The following is a 15129-nucleotide window of genomic DNA, read 5'->3' on the forward strand; positions in this document are numbered from 1 at the left end:
GATTGAACCCACATCTCCTGCATTGGCAGTTGGATTCTTTACCACTGCACCCCAAGGGTAAGTTAATATTAACTGAGCCCACAGAAATAAATAAGAGTTATACAGGTCAGGTTAGTGGGAACACAAACATGTAGTCTCTCTCTGGATTGGGGTTAAATGCCACAAAGTCAGCTTCAGCAATACAGGTACTAGGTAAAAGATTTCTTTGTTCTTTTCCCAATCTTGCGTCTTCATTTCTCGATTCCTATCCCTTTCTCCACCTTACCATTTCAGCAAGACCCAATTCACATCTGTCCTTTCAAAACAAGGCCTACCTCCAAATTTTAAATCCTCTTAGCATAATACACAAATTCACAGCTCAATATAGTAAACCTCCCAGAGAGATTTGATTTTTAAATCTGAAAGAATGAATTTTTACAGTGAATTTCAGTGGCTGTTTCAGGTAGATGGGGAGATGTTTTAGAAGCACAGGAGCATTACATAGTGACCTATTAGACTACCCAAAGTAATCTACTTGCGGGGCCAGACCAACTTCTGAAATTACTTTACTTTCACTTTAAATAAAGCGGTTTTTCTCAGTACCCAAGAGGTTCAAATAAACTCTCTGAGACATTTTGTTGGTGTAGATTTTAAATTACAAGCTTGATCTGTTACCCCCAAATACAGTTTTTAAGGAAGATTAGTTACAAATCGTTGTCAGTACTTTCCAATGACAGAAAAAAATTACATGATAGTAAAACTGGATGAATTCCTTATGTGAGAGATAACAATTCTCTCATCACCAGATGGAATTACTCCAATTCATGCAATAAATGACCATTACATTTTGAAAAGTTGCCCTAGTTTTTCTAGGTGAGATTTCATGCCTATTTTAAATCAAGACATCAGTATGCTCTTGAGCTCACCTCACTCTCTATGGGAAGCAGTGAGGACACACATGGTTTTTCTGAGATACAACTGAACTCCAGAGGACCACAGTGTCATCTCAGATCTTTCACCTCTGTGTGAAGGGGCCTAGGAGATCTTCAGTTTCAGAAGTAATGGCCCTGGTGGCCAATGTAACACTACAGATTATTTAGAATTTCAACAGTGATCAAAAAAAGGAATAGGAAGGAAATTTTGACTTATCTTGACATAAAAGCGGCAGAAATCAGCATTGCCAAATTTCTGTAACTATAGATCATGAGGGTAAAACAGAAGAGGTTCGTCTATGTAGGGGATACCCACACAGTAGACTTTGTGAATGTCTCTTACAGAACCACATAAGATAGTACCATCAACATTTTATATATTTACATATAAGTTGAATACAAATTCTTAAAATTTATAATAGAACATTAAAATAATCTTCTAATAAAATCAGCCTTAAGTATAAGGAATCTAGATTTCAGTATCTTGTACACTTCTAAATAAATATCTTTGATCTATAATCCTTGAAAATATTATAGTTTATGGTGGCATGACAGAGACAAGTCAAACAGTATTATAGGTAAAAATAAAACATCAATTTAAAAATAAGCCTAAAAACACACTGGGTTGAAATTATAGAAAATCAAAACACTAAGTATACAGTAATTAAATATCAGGTATAACCAAATGCGTGCTAAATGACACAATTTCAACTTCTATAAAAAGCCCTTTAAAAATCATAAGTCTAAATAAATAAGCTGAAACACCAAGGGATGTACTGTACCAGCCAGTAACAACTAGTAAGAAAATTCTCTTTTTCTTTCAAATGATCCTAACCGAAAAACATGAACTAATGATCACTGCTAAAAAACTATAATTCATGTGTTTTGTTTCTTTTAGAATGCTATCAATGAGATTAAAAAGTTAAAGAAAGGCTTCCTAATTGTTAGGTCACTGTACTTTAGAAAAGGAAAACTGACAGATTTAAATAAAAATCAGACATTTGTCTATTTAAGATATGATTGAATTTTCATCTAATGACCCCATAATAGGTCTGAATCAAGCCCATGATATGAATGCACATTCAAGCATCTGAATGTCTGATCTGTTAATACTGAATTATATATGATGATTTAATTTCATTCACTAAAGTATTAATTTATTTTACTTAAGACCAGAATCAAAACATCTACAGCAGGAACTAATACCTTATTTATCTTTGTAGAAGGGGTCTTAGATTCTCAGAACATAATAGGTGCTCAATAGGTCTTTACTGAATTGAGCTGAATCCAGCATTCATTATAGGAAGCATTGAATCCATGATGAAACTGGCTGCCTGAGACTCAGAGGGAGCTATTCAGTTTTATCTCTAGGCCTGTGATGAACTTCTGGCTAGTTAACCAAGTTAACTGTCACTGTAACTGTCATAGTTTCTCAATTCAGGGCCAAGATTTCTATAATTCATCTGTTCCACAGTTAAGCCTTCTTGAAAGTTTTGTGCCGGCACATTTACAGTCATGTTGAAAGAATAATCTTTGTTATTCTATGTTGGGTTTTTGCTTATGACAGCTGTCTGAAATACACACACACACAAAACCATTTAGCAAGTGGAAAACAGAATCTGGAAAGAGTGCACAAAGCCTAAATTACATAGCTCCCGAGGTGAACTAAAAAAAGACACTGAACCCATAAGGAAACTCCTTTTCATTACACACACACTTATTGCGTGATGGCTGGAAGCAACGTCTTTGGACCAACAACTGTAAATCAAGAGTGTCCTTTAACCATTAGCTTGAAGGTAGCCAAAAATGGTTTGGCTCCAACACTGCCCTGTCCAGTTCTGCAAAGTGTAGCTCATTACACTAGGAAGCAGCGAGGAGGAGGTGGACATGCCGTCCAAAGACCATTCCTTCCATCCACAGTGCTCAGATCAATATCTCTTCGTTATGTGATTATTCTAAGAGTTCCTCTGGATTGCCATTTACAGTTGCTGTTTCTGATGTCTGTTGTTCCTCTGTGGGGAAGGGGCGGGGGCGCGCACGTTACAGAACTCCTGAAATAAAAGCTGCTCAGAAAGTTTCACTCTTTGATTCTCACTGCCAGCATGCCTGTCCTTCTTGAATGCTTGCTAGGAGAGGTAGATCCAGTGTTTAAGTTCTGCTATTCCCTGTAGTAACTTAGTGTAATAGAAGTCCATGTTGTCTGCAAAGTCTGTACAAACGGGTGACTCCATGTCCCCAAAAGTGCAGTATAACGCAGTTCCTCCCACACTAAGCAAAACCGTCACTATGCAGAGCAAGACCAGTAAAATACAGGAACCACCTCCAACTTCATCTGCAAACAGGAAAACAGAGTACGGTTAGCTGACACAAGAATCAAATTCTAGTGTCTTGTCTCACCAATTAAGGTAACTAGACGTTTCTAATATTAGTCCTCTACGGATAGTCCCTGATAGAAAGCTAGTGTACCAATGACTATACGAGGACCTGTTACCATAAAGATATACACTTGTGGAACTTGTGAATGCTAAAATTAAAACTAGTTCATTTATCCAATGGATATAATCACTTCCATTAAAAAAGAAGAAAAAATTTGGCAGTATATCGCAGATCAAACACATGTGGTTAAGGATTTTTATAGAAACAGGATTATGGAATTGTATTCTCCTTTGATTGACATATTTAGTTTAGTAGATCTTCATAGTTAATAGACCTTAAAAGGAGATTTAATAGTTTATACTTAGTATAGTTTTTATACATACAAATAAAAAGGATTGTATCATTTGTGCTGTGTTTCTTAGTTTTTTGGGGGGTTCTGGTCAGTTCAATACTTTTATCATCTTTTCAGGTGGCTACTGAGGACAAGTTACAGGACTTAGTCTGAGATGAGACGGTTCCTAAGGGAACTAGGGACTGTCAGTTCTAAATCCAGGGTTCCTCCTACTAAGCAACAATTCAGTACCGATAGGTACAAAGAACTGAGCACTTTATCTGGAGAAGACTGTGATAGTTACAAGCACGGTTCAGGGTAAAAATGAGGAGTGAGAACAGATTATTTCCACGGCTCCTGCCAGCTTTATAGTTGTAAAAATTTAGAAACATCTACTGCTATCACTTTATATCATACTTAGAAATTGTGTCTACACATTGACATCACTATTTAATAATGCAGTTGTTTTATAAACATGAAAAGCACACTGGCAGATTCTTGGGCATGTTTCTACTCACTCTGATTTACCTAGGCCTTAGGTAAACTTGACAACAACCTTAAATACAAGTCCAGGAGGAAAAAAAAAAATCAAACAATAGCAACAGTGTTACAACTACTGCTCTTGAGAGACACTTTTCTCCCATAGAGTTGAGAAGAAATCAACCAAAGAGAATATATTTGTAATTTATAAATATCTCCCTCAACAATCAAGGAGTATTGACTGCCACTGAAAAGAAGACAAAAACAGCAGGCTAACGAAAAACAAAAAGTCAGAAAACAAAACACTAAACAAAGAAACTGAAATGAGCTCTCAACACTGACAACTATCTGTGGGACAGGAAGGCAAGGAGATGAATTTTGCAACTGGTCACTTATTTGAGCAAATAGAATACTTAGGACTTACTTAAGAACTGATGATAGTTCACTTCACTGTGTTTCTTTATATAATGCAACTAAGTCTACATATTCTTTACAAATCCTATTACCAAACGTCTTATTGTACATTAATTCATTCTTTCGGCAAACACTGATCAAATCTGCGCCAGAGACAGTGCTGAGCACTCTACCTTGATCTAAGCTGTCGTCTATTTCTTGGAATCTCACTCTTCGCTTGGATGGTTTCTGTTGCATCTGGGCAGGATGATCTCCTACAGTATCATTCCTCTTCTTTAATATAGAGACCAATCCTTCAGCAGGAACAACCTGGCAGAAATGATAAGAACCGTCTGTTATATTATGGTAAGACACATCAGTGGTATTTTACATGTAATGGTAAGAAGGCTAATCTAATTCAACAAGTATTGGAATTCCTATTAGAGTTTTAACCATAGGAAAAAAAATATAACAATTATCAAAATTTTACAGAATAATACTTTCACTTGTATTCAGATACTGCCAAATACACACTTCTAAAATACTGATTTCTTTTCTAAAGCCTTGAATTGAATCCAGGGCCAGGCAGTGTGACACAGCATCGACTGGAAATCAGGCCTCCTTTAAAGCTCCCCTTACCTGTTACGTCATCTACAAAATGATTCCTAACTGCCCCTCTTTGCTTAATCATCAGTGCTGGGTTTTGCTTTACAACAGAGGCATTTTTTCATTCATCAGCAACTTTTAAGAAATGAATATGTGAAATTACACTTGATACCAACTTTTAACATCAAAGTCAGTGTTGTCCTCAATTTCTCTGGGAAACTACACATTTACTAAATAATGTTACAGTGCTCTAAACACTTTAAGAGCTCTTCTAGAATATCTCTCAGACCTAGTTTACTAGGCACGTATTACCATGTAGTATGCATAGTGTGGCAAACTATGGCCAGTAGGCCAAAGGCCCACTGCCTAGTTTTGTAAATACAATTTAATTGGAACACAGCCAAACTCACTCATCCACATATTGTATATGCCTGCTACGATGGGAAAACTAAATACAGGGCAGAAAGTCTAAAATATTCAATCCTTGGCCCTTCATAGAGTTTGCTATTATCTCTTTAGTTCGCACCTCTACCCCTTTTTACGCTGTCTTTCTGGTTTTCACTTGGGATACCTCTCTTCTCCCTCCACCCCACCCTTTATTTAGGATCAAAGAAAAAACAGAAATCCTTGCCATTTCGGAATGAAAAGACTCCGAGGTGCAGGGCGAAAGAGAAGAGAATTGGTTCGTGGAGCCAGGCTGGGAAGCTAGAGGCCTTACTGAAGGCCCCCTAAGCAGTAGGTTGATTCACACAGGTTGACTTGTGGTTGCCTGCTTGGACAAGCTGTAGGTGATGACATAGTTGGGCACTGTGTGCCTAACACTGTACATGTCAGTGATTTGCTGGTATCACATCACTGTAAGCTGACCACTTCCTGTAATGTCATTTATCTGATCAATGGTATAAAATACTTAATATGACTTGGAGTTCCAGCCAACCATCTCTGGTAATAAACTATACATAAATATTATAGATTCTATTAGTTCTTTTTATAACTGAAGGCTTTTTGGGTCAAATAACTCAATATTGTCTTCTACTGGGCTTCCCTGAACATGAATCTATAGAAAACATTATCTCAAAAAAAAAAAAAAATCAATGTTAGTAATTTATTCTTTTTATAGAAAATATGTATTTCAGATGATGTATTTCTTTTGAGAAAGCTAAAGTACTTTAGTGACATTAAAATGATAAGTACAAATTATGTAAAGGAATAGTTTTTCAATCTTTCATCAGAAAGCAAAACATTAAAGAGAATCTTCACAAAACAAAGAAAAACTTTACAAGTATCATGCTGAAACTGGGTACTTAAGGGAGAAAAAGAAGTCCTAATAAGTTTCTAAAGGGCAAGACATGGAAAATGGAAATTAATTTTTCATAGATTCATTTACTATCGATTTTCTCCATAAAATAGTATTTACCAAAATGATGTCACCTATCACAGGTGCTTTCAAATTGCTTTAACTACTTAGAATAAACAATTCTATTAAGAATAGCTCTGAAGAAGACCCCTAGAATTACATTACTATTAACTGTATATCATTGTGATCTGAGTTTTGAATCTGTAAATTCAAGAAACAGACCCAACAGTAAATTGAAAGAACTGCAACTATGAATAAATGGATGGTGAAAGGCCAAGAGAAACTCTCAAAATCATCTGGAAAGACACAGATGATGCTTCTAAGACCAAGAAGCTATACTCAGTGCAGGAGCTGTTAGGCCCCCACTTTAGCTCCTGCTTGGCCTAATTTGGGGTGTTTGGCTCCAGAAGTCAAGTAGTTACAGGATACAAGCCTTTCCAAGTGGCCCCACCTTATTTACCATGGGTGGCAGTGAATTTTGGCAAATTTTTGAAAGAGGGAAGAAGAAAGAGTATGTGGGATGAGCCAGCATGCTGTCTTGACACCCTCCCCACTCAACCCTTAATTCCTGGCAAAAATCTAACCACAGGCTTTACTTTCTTTTCCTTTTTCTCTCCCACCAAGAACATGTTTCAGCAAGACAGTGTTAGAAGTGAAGGAATGTGCTCTTTTCCATTACTTCCTTTCAGTATTGCTCCGGGATCTTCTCCAGGGATCCTTCTTTTTTAACTGCCCTCTGGTCCTACAGACTATAGGGATGCTGGGACCAAGTTTAGGCATAGGAGATGCAAGCCAAAAGGGAAACTCTTAGAAGACAGGTCTTTTCTGTTCTGGGAGGAGTTTTGAATAAAGGTCTTAGAACCTACCCCTAGCATGGCAATTCCTACTTACCATGCTAAGGCAATTGGACAAAAAATTTAAGAAACGACATTGGTAGAGTTTAATTTTATGGTAGAAGGGCAAGTTAGTTAAAACAAGATCATGGTGTTAGTCTGGGGTCTCATTCAAAAGTTTGCCAAATGTTTCTAAGTTTAGGGGACACAGAAATGTGTCTTCTTCAAACTACTTAAAAATTTTTTTTCTATGCTTCTACGCCTTTTAATTTTTTAATCATAATGTCAATATTAAAAGGTCAAGAAATTTTAAACCTCAAAAAACAAAGCTTTAAAAACTAAGTTGAGGTAATTCTCTGGTGATCCAGTGGTTAGGACTCCGTGCTCTCACTGCTGAGGGCCCAGGTTCAATCCCTGGTTGGGGGAACTAAGATCCCACAAGCTACATGGCATGGCAAAAAAAGAAAAAGAGGGAGAGAAAATAAAACTAAACTAAATTTAGTTTCCCACTTCAATTACCAAATTCCTTTCCTACCAAAACAAAGTATACCAAGCCTTTACACTGAGAACAAAAAGAATGTCTAAGCTGCAATTAGTGTAATTGTTATGGTACTACACTACGAATTAGTGCAGAATTAAAAAAAATAATGAAATATCCACCTGGCCTAGCTCTGCATGGGCTTCCCAAATTGCATTAGTGGTAAAGAACCTGCCTGCCAATGCAGGAGATTTAGGAGACATGAGTTCCATCCCCTTTGTAGGGAAGATCCCCTGGAGGAGGGCAAGGCAACCCACTCTAGTATTCTTGCCTGGAGAATCCCATGGACAGAGGAGCCTGGCAGGCTGCAGTCCATAGGGTTGCACAGAGTTGGACACAACTGAAGCGAGTTAGCATGCATGGTAGCTCTGTATATTTGTAAATAAATAGCTCTCCTGCACTTCCCCTCAAACATCAATGATCATCACAAACAGCATTTTAAGAATGAACTGGTTGTAAAAACAAGATAATTCTGCAACTTTGCTGGCACAGGAAATCATAATAAGACATGGAAAAAAACACTCAGACAGGCCTTGCTATTAAATCTGCCTCCTCAAAGGAGAAAATAGATATTAAAAAATATTTTATTGATCTAGGCTTTGCTCAACCGAGAACCTTAAGGCTGCCTGGTTTGCAACTAACTTGATAATTAACATTCATAAATCATATTAGCATATTACAAATAGCTTGAATGCCAGCAATCTCACTGTAGAAACACATGTCAAGTTTTCTGCTACTCTTCTTCACTGAAGCAAAAAGTCATGGTTCTCTGTTTAGTCCTTTAGATCTGGGTTCCATAATAAGAACTATAATTTAGTGAATCTCTACACTTTCTGTAAAGACATTTATATAGTATGTCATCAGTTCAGTTCAGTTCAGTCGCTCAGTCGTGTCAGACTCTTTGTGACCCCATGAACTGCAGCACACCAGGCCTCCCTGTGCATCACCAACTCCCAGAGTCCACCCAAACCCATGTCCATTGAGTCGGTGATGCTATCCAACCATCTCATCCTCTGTTGTCCCCTTCTCCTCCTGCCTTCAATCCTTCCCAGCATCAGAGTCTTTTCAAATGAGTCAGTTCTTCACATCAGGTGGCCAAAGTATTGGAGTTTCAGCTTCAGCATCAGTCCTTCCAATGAACACCCAGGACTGATCTCCTTTAGGATGGACTGGTTGGATCTCCTTGCAGTCCAAGGGACTCTCAAGAGTCTTCTTCAACACCACAGTTCAAGCATCAATTCTTCAGCGCTCAGCTTTCTTTATAGTCCAACTCTTACATCCATACATGACCCACTGGAAAAACCATAGCCTTGACTAGACGGACCTTTGTTGACAAAATAATGTCTCTGCTTTTTAATATGCTGTCTAGGTTGGTCGTAACTTTCCTTTCAAGGAGTAAGCATCTTTTAGATTCATGGCTGCAGTCACCATCTGCGGTGATTTTGGAGCCCAGAAATATGTCATATTAATTATGTCACATTAATATGTCATACTTAAGTCCTATTTTACAGATGAAGAAGTCAAGCTGAGACAGCTTAAATAGCTTGCTTACATTTGTAGCACCAGCTATTGGCAGAGTTGAATACAAACACAAGATTAAACCTCCTGCCATTTCCTTAATGTGAAAAGATCTTATTTTCCATGATTATTAAAATTTTGCTTAGTGTCATTTGTTATATATTACAATTAAAGTGAGATGAACAGAACTTTCAAATAAACCTAATAAGTTTCTTTTGTCTTTCCAAAGCACTTTATACAACAAATCCTTATCTTATAAATCACCTGAATTAAGATATACTTAAACTAATGGCTAAATCTGTCTATCCAGAGACACTGGGGAGGAGATGGTTAGATGAAAGATCATTTGTGTCATTCAATTCATCTGGAAGTAGATTAATGTCATGGCTACTATGACAGCAAATTAACATAACAAGTCACAGCTGGAGCAACAGGAACTGAGGCTAAATGGAGGAAAGTCATCTTCTAGAAAGAAACACAATGGTTATCTCCACCCCACGATGCTGCATCTTAGAACATTGCAATTTGGAGAGTGAAAAACAAATGATGATGAAGTACAGTGATACTGAATTTTTCCAAGAGTAATCTAAAAAGGAAAAAAGTTTTTTAAAATAAAAATATGAGTTTTATAATGTACCTAAGTTTCTAAATTAGGCACTATCTGTTGTTTTTGTAATTAGGTTTTATTTGTTTAAAGGGACAATTTAATAAGTATAAAATAGGAAAAGAAATGGGTAAGAATGTCAAGACACCATCCCACTTTTTAATCCCCAGTAAATCACTTAAAAAGGTAGATTCCAAAACAGAACTCCTGATTCACTTTCCCTCAAAACTGCTCCATTAGCAAATCTTGTTAGTTCCTCCTTCATAAAAATATATCTTCACCACATCCATTGCTACTGAGTCCTTCACTATTTCTCAACTGAATAATTGCAATAACTGGATCAATCTCCTTTCTCTGGCCTCTGTCTTCACTTTTCTAGTCTCCGTAGAGCAGGCAGGAAACAAATAAAATCACATCTTCTGCTCAAAATCCATTTCAAAATGTTACCACCAATTAAATTTAATTCTAGTTCCTTACCTTGGTCTACGAGGTCCTCAAGGAACTAGCTCAGCTTGTCTTCTCCACCTGAACGTCCTACTGCTCTGTTCACTGTGCTCTAGCTTTGCTGGCCCTCCTGCTGGTTCCCTCATTGCCCTCCCCTCCACCCTGGTTAGCCAGAGCCCATTCCTCCACCCTACCCAGCACGTTGGTCTCTCTACATCCCTGCATCCTGCTAAAATTTCTTCAGAGCCATTATCAATATATAAAACAATACTGTTTATTTTTATGTGAACTTAACTTATTATGTGTCTCTCCCTCTAGAGTAAGTATCATGAGGGCAGGTGAAGTGAAGTGAAAGTGAAGTCGCTCAGTCATGTCCGACTCTTTGCGACCCCGTGGACTGTAGCCTACCAGGCTCTCCATCCATGGGATTTTCCAGGCAAGAGTACTGGAGTGGGTTGATCTGTATTCACTGGTATCTCCTTAGTTTCTAAAATACAGTAGGTGCTCAATAAATATGCCAAAGAGCAAATGAATATACAAATGAGCAATTTATATAAAGCCCCTAGCCTATACTTACTCAAATAACATAGCCTTTCCCCTTAAAATAATCAAAACCAAATCTATCCTTAAAGATGATTTATTTTTCTAAGTGAACTAGGTCAAAAGAAGAAAAGAGGAGAAGGGGAAGGCTCATGGTATACAGGTGGCTGTTGGGCTTTGCAGAGAATAAAAAAATGCATTCAACAGGATCCCCACCCTTCAGGAACTTGCAATTTAGTGAAGAGGGCAATATACAAACACGTGTGTGTGTCCTTTAATAACAGGACAGGTAGACAGAACTTTGGGAGGAATGATGTTCAGGCCCCTCCCTCATCTGCAAGTCAAAGGAAAAAACATTATGGACTTTGGTGTACTTAGGAGTATATCTATCTAAAGAAATAAAAGACCTATATATAGAAAACTATAAAACACTGATGAAAGAAATCAAAGAGGACACAAATAGATGGAGAAATATACCGTGTTCATAGATTGGAAGAATCAATATTGTGAAAATGAGTATACGATCCAAAGTAATCTATAGATTCAATGCAATCCCTATCAAGCTACCAATGGTATTTTTCACAGAACTAGAGCAAATAATTTCACAATTTGTATGGAAATACAAAAAACCTCGAATAGCCAAAGCAATCTTGAGAAAGAAGAATGGAACTGGAGGACTCAACCTGCCTGACTTCAGGCTCTACTACAAAGCCACAGTCATCAAGACAGTATGGTACTGGCACAAAGACAGAAATATAGATCAGTGGAACAAAATAGAAAGCCCAGAGATAAATCCACGTACCTATGGACACCTTATCTTCGACAAAGGAGCCAAGACTATACAATGGAAAAAACACAACCTCTTTAGCAAGTGGTGCTGGCAACACTGGTCAACCACTTGTAAAAGAATGAAACTAGAACACTTTCTAACACCATACACAAAAATAAACTCAAAATGGATTAAAGATCTAAATGTAAGACCAGAAACTATAAAACTCCTAGAGGAGAACATAGGCAAAACACTCTCTGACATAAATCTCAGCAAGATCCTCTATGACCCACCTCCCAGAATATTGCAAATAAAAGCAAAAATAAACAAATGGGACCTAATTAAACTTAAAAGCTTTTGCACAACAAAGGAAACTATAAGCAAGGTGAAAAGACAGCCTTCAGAATGGGAGAAAATAATAGCAAACGAAGCAACAGATAAAGGATTAATCTCAAAAATATACAAGCAACTCCTGCAACTCAATTCCAGAAAAATAAATGACCCAGTCAAAAAATGGGCCAAAGATCTAAACAGACATTTCTCCAAAGAAGACATACAGATGGCTAACAAACACATGAAAAGATGCTCAACATCACTCATTATCAGAGAAATGCAAATCAAAACCATAATGAGGTACCATTACACACCAGTCCGAATGGCTGCTATCCAAAAGTCTACAAGCAATAAATGCTGGAGAGGGTGTGGAGAAAAGGGAACCCTCTTACACTGTCGGTGGGAATGCAAACTAGTACAGCCATTATGGAGAACAGTGTGGAGATTTCTTAAAAAACTGGAAATAGAACTGCCATATGACCCAGCAATCCCACTGCTGGGCATACACACCGAGGAAACCAGAACTAAAAGAGACACGTGTACCCCAATGTTCATCGCAGCACTGTTTATAATAGCCAGGACATGGAAGCAACCTAGATGCCCATCAGCAGACGAATGGATAAGAAAGCTATGGTACATATACACAATGGAATATTACTCAGCCATTAAAAAGAATGCATTTGAATCAGTTCTAATGAGATGGATGAAACTGGAGCCCATTATAGAGAGTGAAGTAAGCCAGAAAGATAAACACCATTACAGTATACTAATGCATATATATGGACTTGAGAAAGATGGTAATGATAACCCTATATGCAAGAGAGAAAAAGAGACACAGATGTATGGAACAGACTTTTGGATTCTATGGGAGAAGGTGAGGGTGGGATGATCTCAGAGAATAGCACTGAAACATGTATATTATCATATGTTAAACAGACTGCCAGTCCAGGTTGGATGCATGAGACAAGTGCTCAGGGCTGGTGCACTGGGATGACCCAGAGGAATGGAATGGGGAGGGAGGCGGGAGGGGGGATCGGGATGGGGAACACATGTAAATCCATGGCTGAATCATGTCAATGTATGGCAAAAACCACTACAATATTGTAAAGTAATTAGCCTCCAACTAATAAAAATAAAGGAAAAAAAAAAAAAAAAAGAAATAATGGCAGCAACTAGCATTTATTGAGTACTGCCCATGACGGGCACTGTGCTTAGCACTCTACATGCTAAAAAAGGCAGAGCCTAGACCTCGAGGGTAAACAAGAAATAAATGTGTGGGGAAAGAGTTGGTCACTCCAGAGCAGACTAACACAGAAGGTGAAGACGAGAGGTGACAATATTCGAGTAATATCTGGAGGCAGCAGGGAGGCCAGGCTGACAACAGTAACAGTTTAAGAACAAAGGAACAGCAGGAGATGGTGTTGGAAAGGTAAAGTGGGCCAGATTACCAAGTGTCTTGTATATGAATCCATTTACTATACAGCCCTTATCCTGGAGCCAAATGGAGTCATGGGAAAAGACTGACAAGCAAACATTATTTTATAGCAGAGGTTTAAACTCACAGTCTATGTGTTAGATCCAGACCAGCAGGTGTGTTTGGTTGCACCTAGAGAATTTAAAAAAGCTATTCAGATTTCTAGACAAGAAATGGGAACGTTCCCCCATCACCTACAACTGAGTCATTTCATTTACCCGTGTTGCCCGAGTGGCTGGGTGATCCTATTGAGACACTACTTTTATACCGTACTAAATATAAGACCATTTGAAGGGGGGAGAAGATGATATGAGCAATGGGGAAACTTATTAAGTAGCTACTGCAAGAGTCCAGAAAGAGGCAGTAACGACGTAAATTTAAAGAACGATTTAAATGGAAAATAAAAGGAGCTGGGTCCAAGAGACATGACAAATAAGAGATGCAGTAAGTAATCAGAAAATTTAGAGGGCAGGATAAAAAAGAAAGGCAAAGATGTGACCATCTGGCACAGAGAAAGGATAGGTAATCCCTGGATAATCCTCTGGGGCTCATTAGACACTTACATAAATCCTGGGTCAAGCATTTTCCATGGACCCTCTTACGTTATTGGAAGACTATATTTCCTCTATGGTGATGAAGCTGGGCTTACCCTGCTCCCCTTAAAACAGTCATTCAAAAACACCACGATTGCTGTTTCTATGACCCTCCTTTGTCTGAGATTCACGAAAGAGCTAACTACATGATTTTCTAAAATCTTGCTGCTTTATCCTAGCCTAGCATCTTACATTGGTAAGGGAATTCCACAGTGATTACTCTTAATGTAACTTAATCCCTGATCCCACCCAAGAGACAGAGATGACTGCTGCACAGAAGTCACTTAGATTAGTTTCTCTGGAGACAAACTCAACACCAATTCTGTGTTGTTACCTTTCTCCCCGTCAGAAAGTTCTAGGTTATGTCCTTCCCTATTTTGGTTCCTGTGAGACAGGTAGACCTAAAGCTAAGTAATGCTGCCAATACAGACAAAGGACAAGGAACATGTGTTGTCCTCTTTCAGATTAAAAGTTTTTTAAAGACCCAAGCAGTAGTAAAGGAGTGAAGAAATTATGATATTATTTCTAAAAACAAAAATCACTTGAATCTGAAGCCTTTAGTTTTCTGAACATATGACATCTCTGCCAACAGATTACACATACATATGTTAAATGAAGAAAAATGAATGGTTTGTCTCCGTATGGCATATCATGTTGCTAAAATCTGCTCATAAAGGGATCTTTGAATTACATACTATGATCATTTTCAATGTGAATAGATTAATTTTTGTAAAAATTTATCCAATACTTGATGTGCTACTTATTTAGAAAACAAAACAACTTCCTCTTCTTCACATATATAACAGCCTACTATGAGCTGAGTGGACTTTTATTATCAATAGCAGTATGAGGTTGGATCCTAATGCCTCCTTGAAGTTGTATAGCACATTTCCTCCTAAGGTTCTGATGCTAGGAACAGCTAAAGAGTTTAAAGAGAAGATAATGCAATCCTCCCAGGTTCCAGAACAAAGCAAGTCAATGATGTATTAGCATTATTAGGTTGCTGGGTAAGAGGAGTTTGGATTCTGA

At 37.8% G+C, this 15129-nt stretch overlaps 1 protein-coding gene across 2 annotated transcripts in view; it reads right to left on the bottom strand.

Moving 5' to 3' along the window:
* Positions 1-612: 612 nt before the first annotated feature.
* The window catches only part of CNST (consortin, connexin sorting protein), a 94205-nt gene continuing 79688 nt past the window's right edge, over positions 613-15129 (bottom strand). For both annotated transcript variants that reach the window (XM_043923073.1, XM_043923074.1), the window contains exons 10-11: positions 4686-4821; positions 613-3243 (exon numbers count right to left, since the gene is read on the bottom strand). In XM_043923073.1, coding sequence (XP_043779008.1) covers positions 3038-3243; positions 4686-4821 — 342 coding nt within the window. In that variant the 3' untranslated portion in view covers positions 613-3037. The remainder of the gene's footprint in view (positions 3244-4685; positions 4822-15129) is intronic.

Source organism: Cervus elaphus, chromosome 14, assembly GCF_910594005.1.
Source record: "Cervus elaphus chromosome 14, mCerEla1.1, whole genome shotgun sequence".
In the NCBI taxonomy this organism is placed as follows: Eukaryota; Metazoa; Chordata; class Mammalia; order Artiodactyla; family Cervidae; genus Cervus; species Cervus elaphus.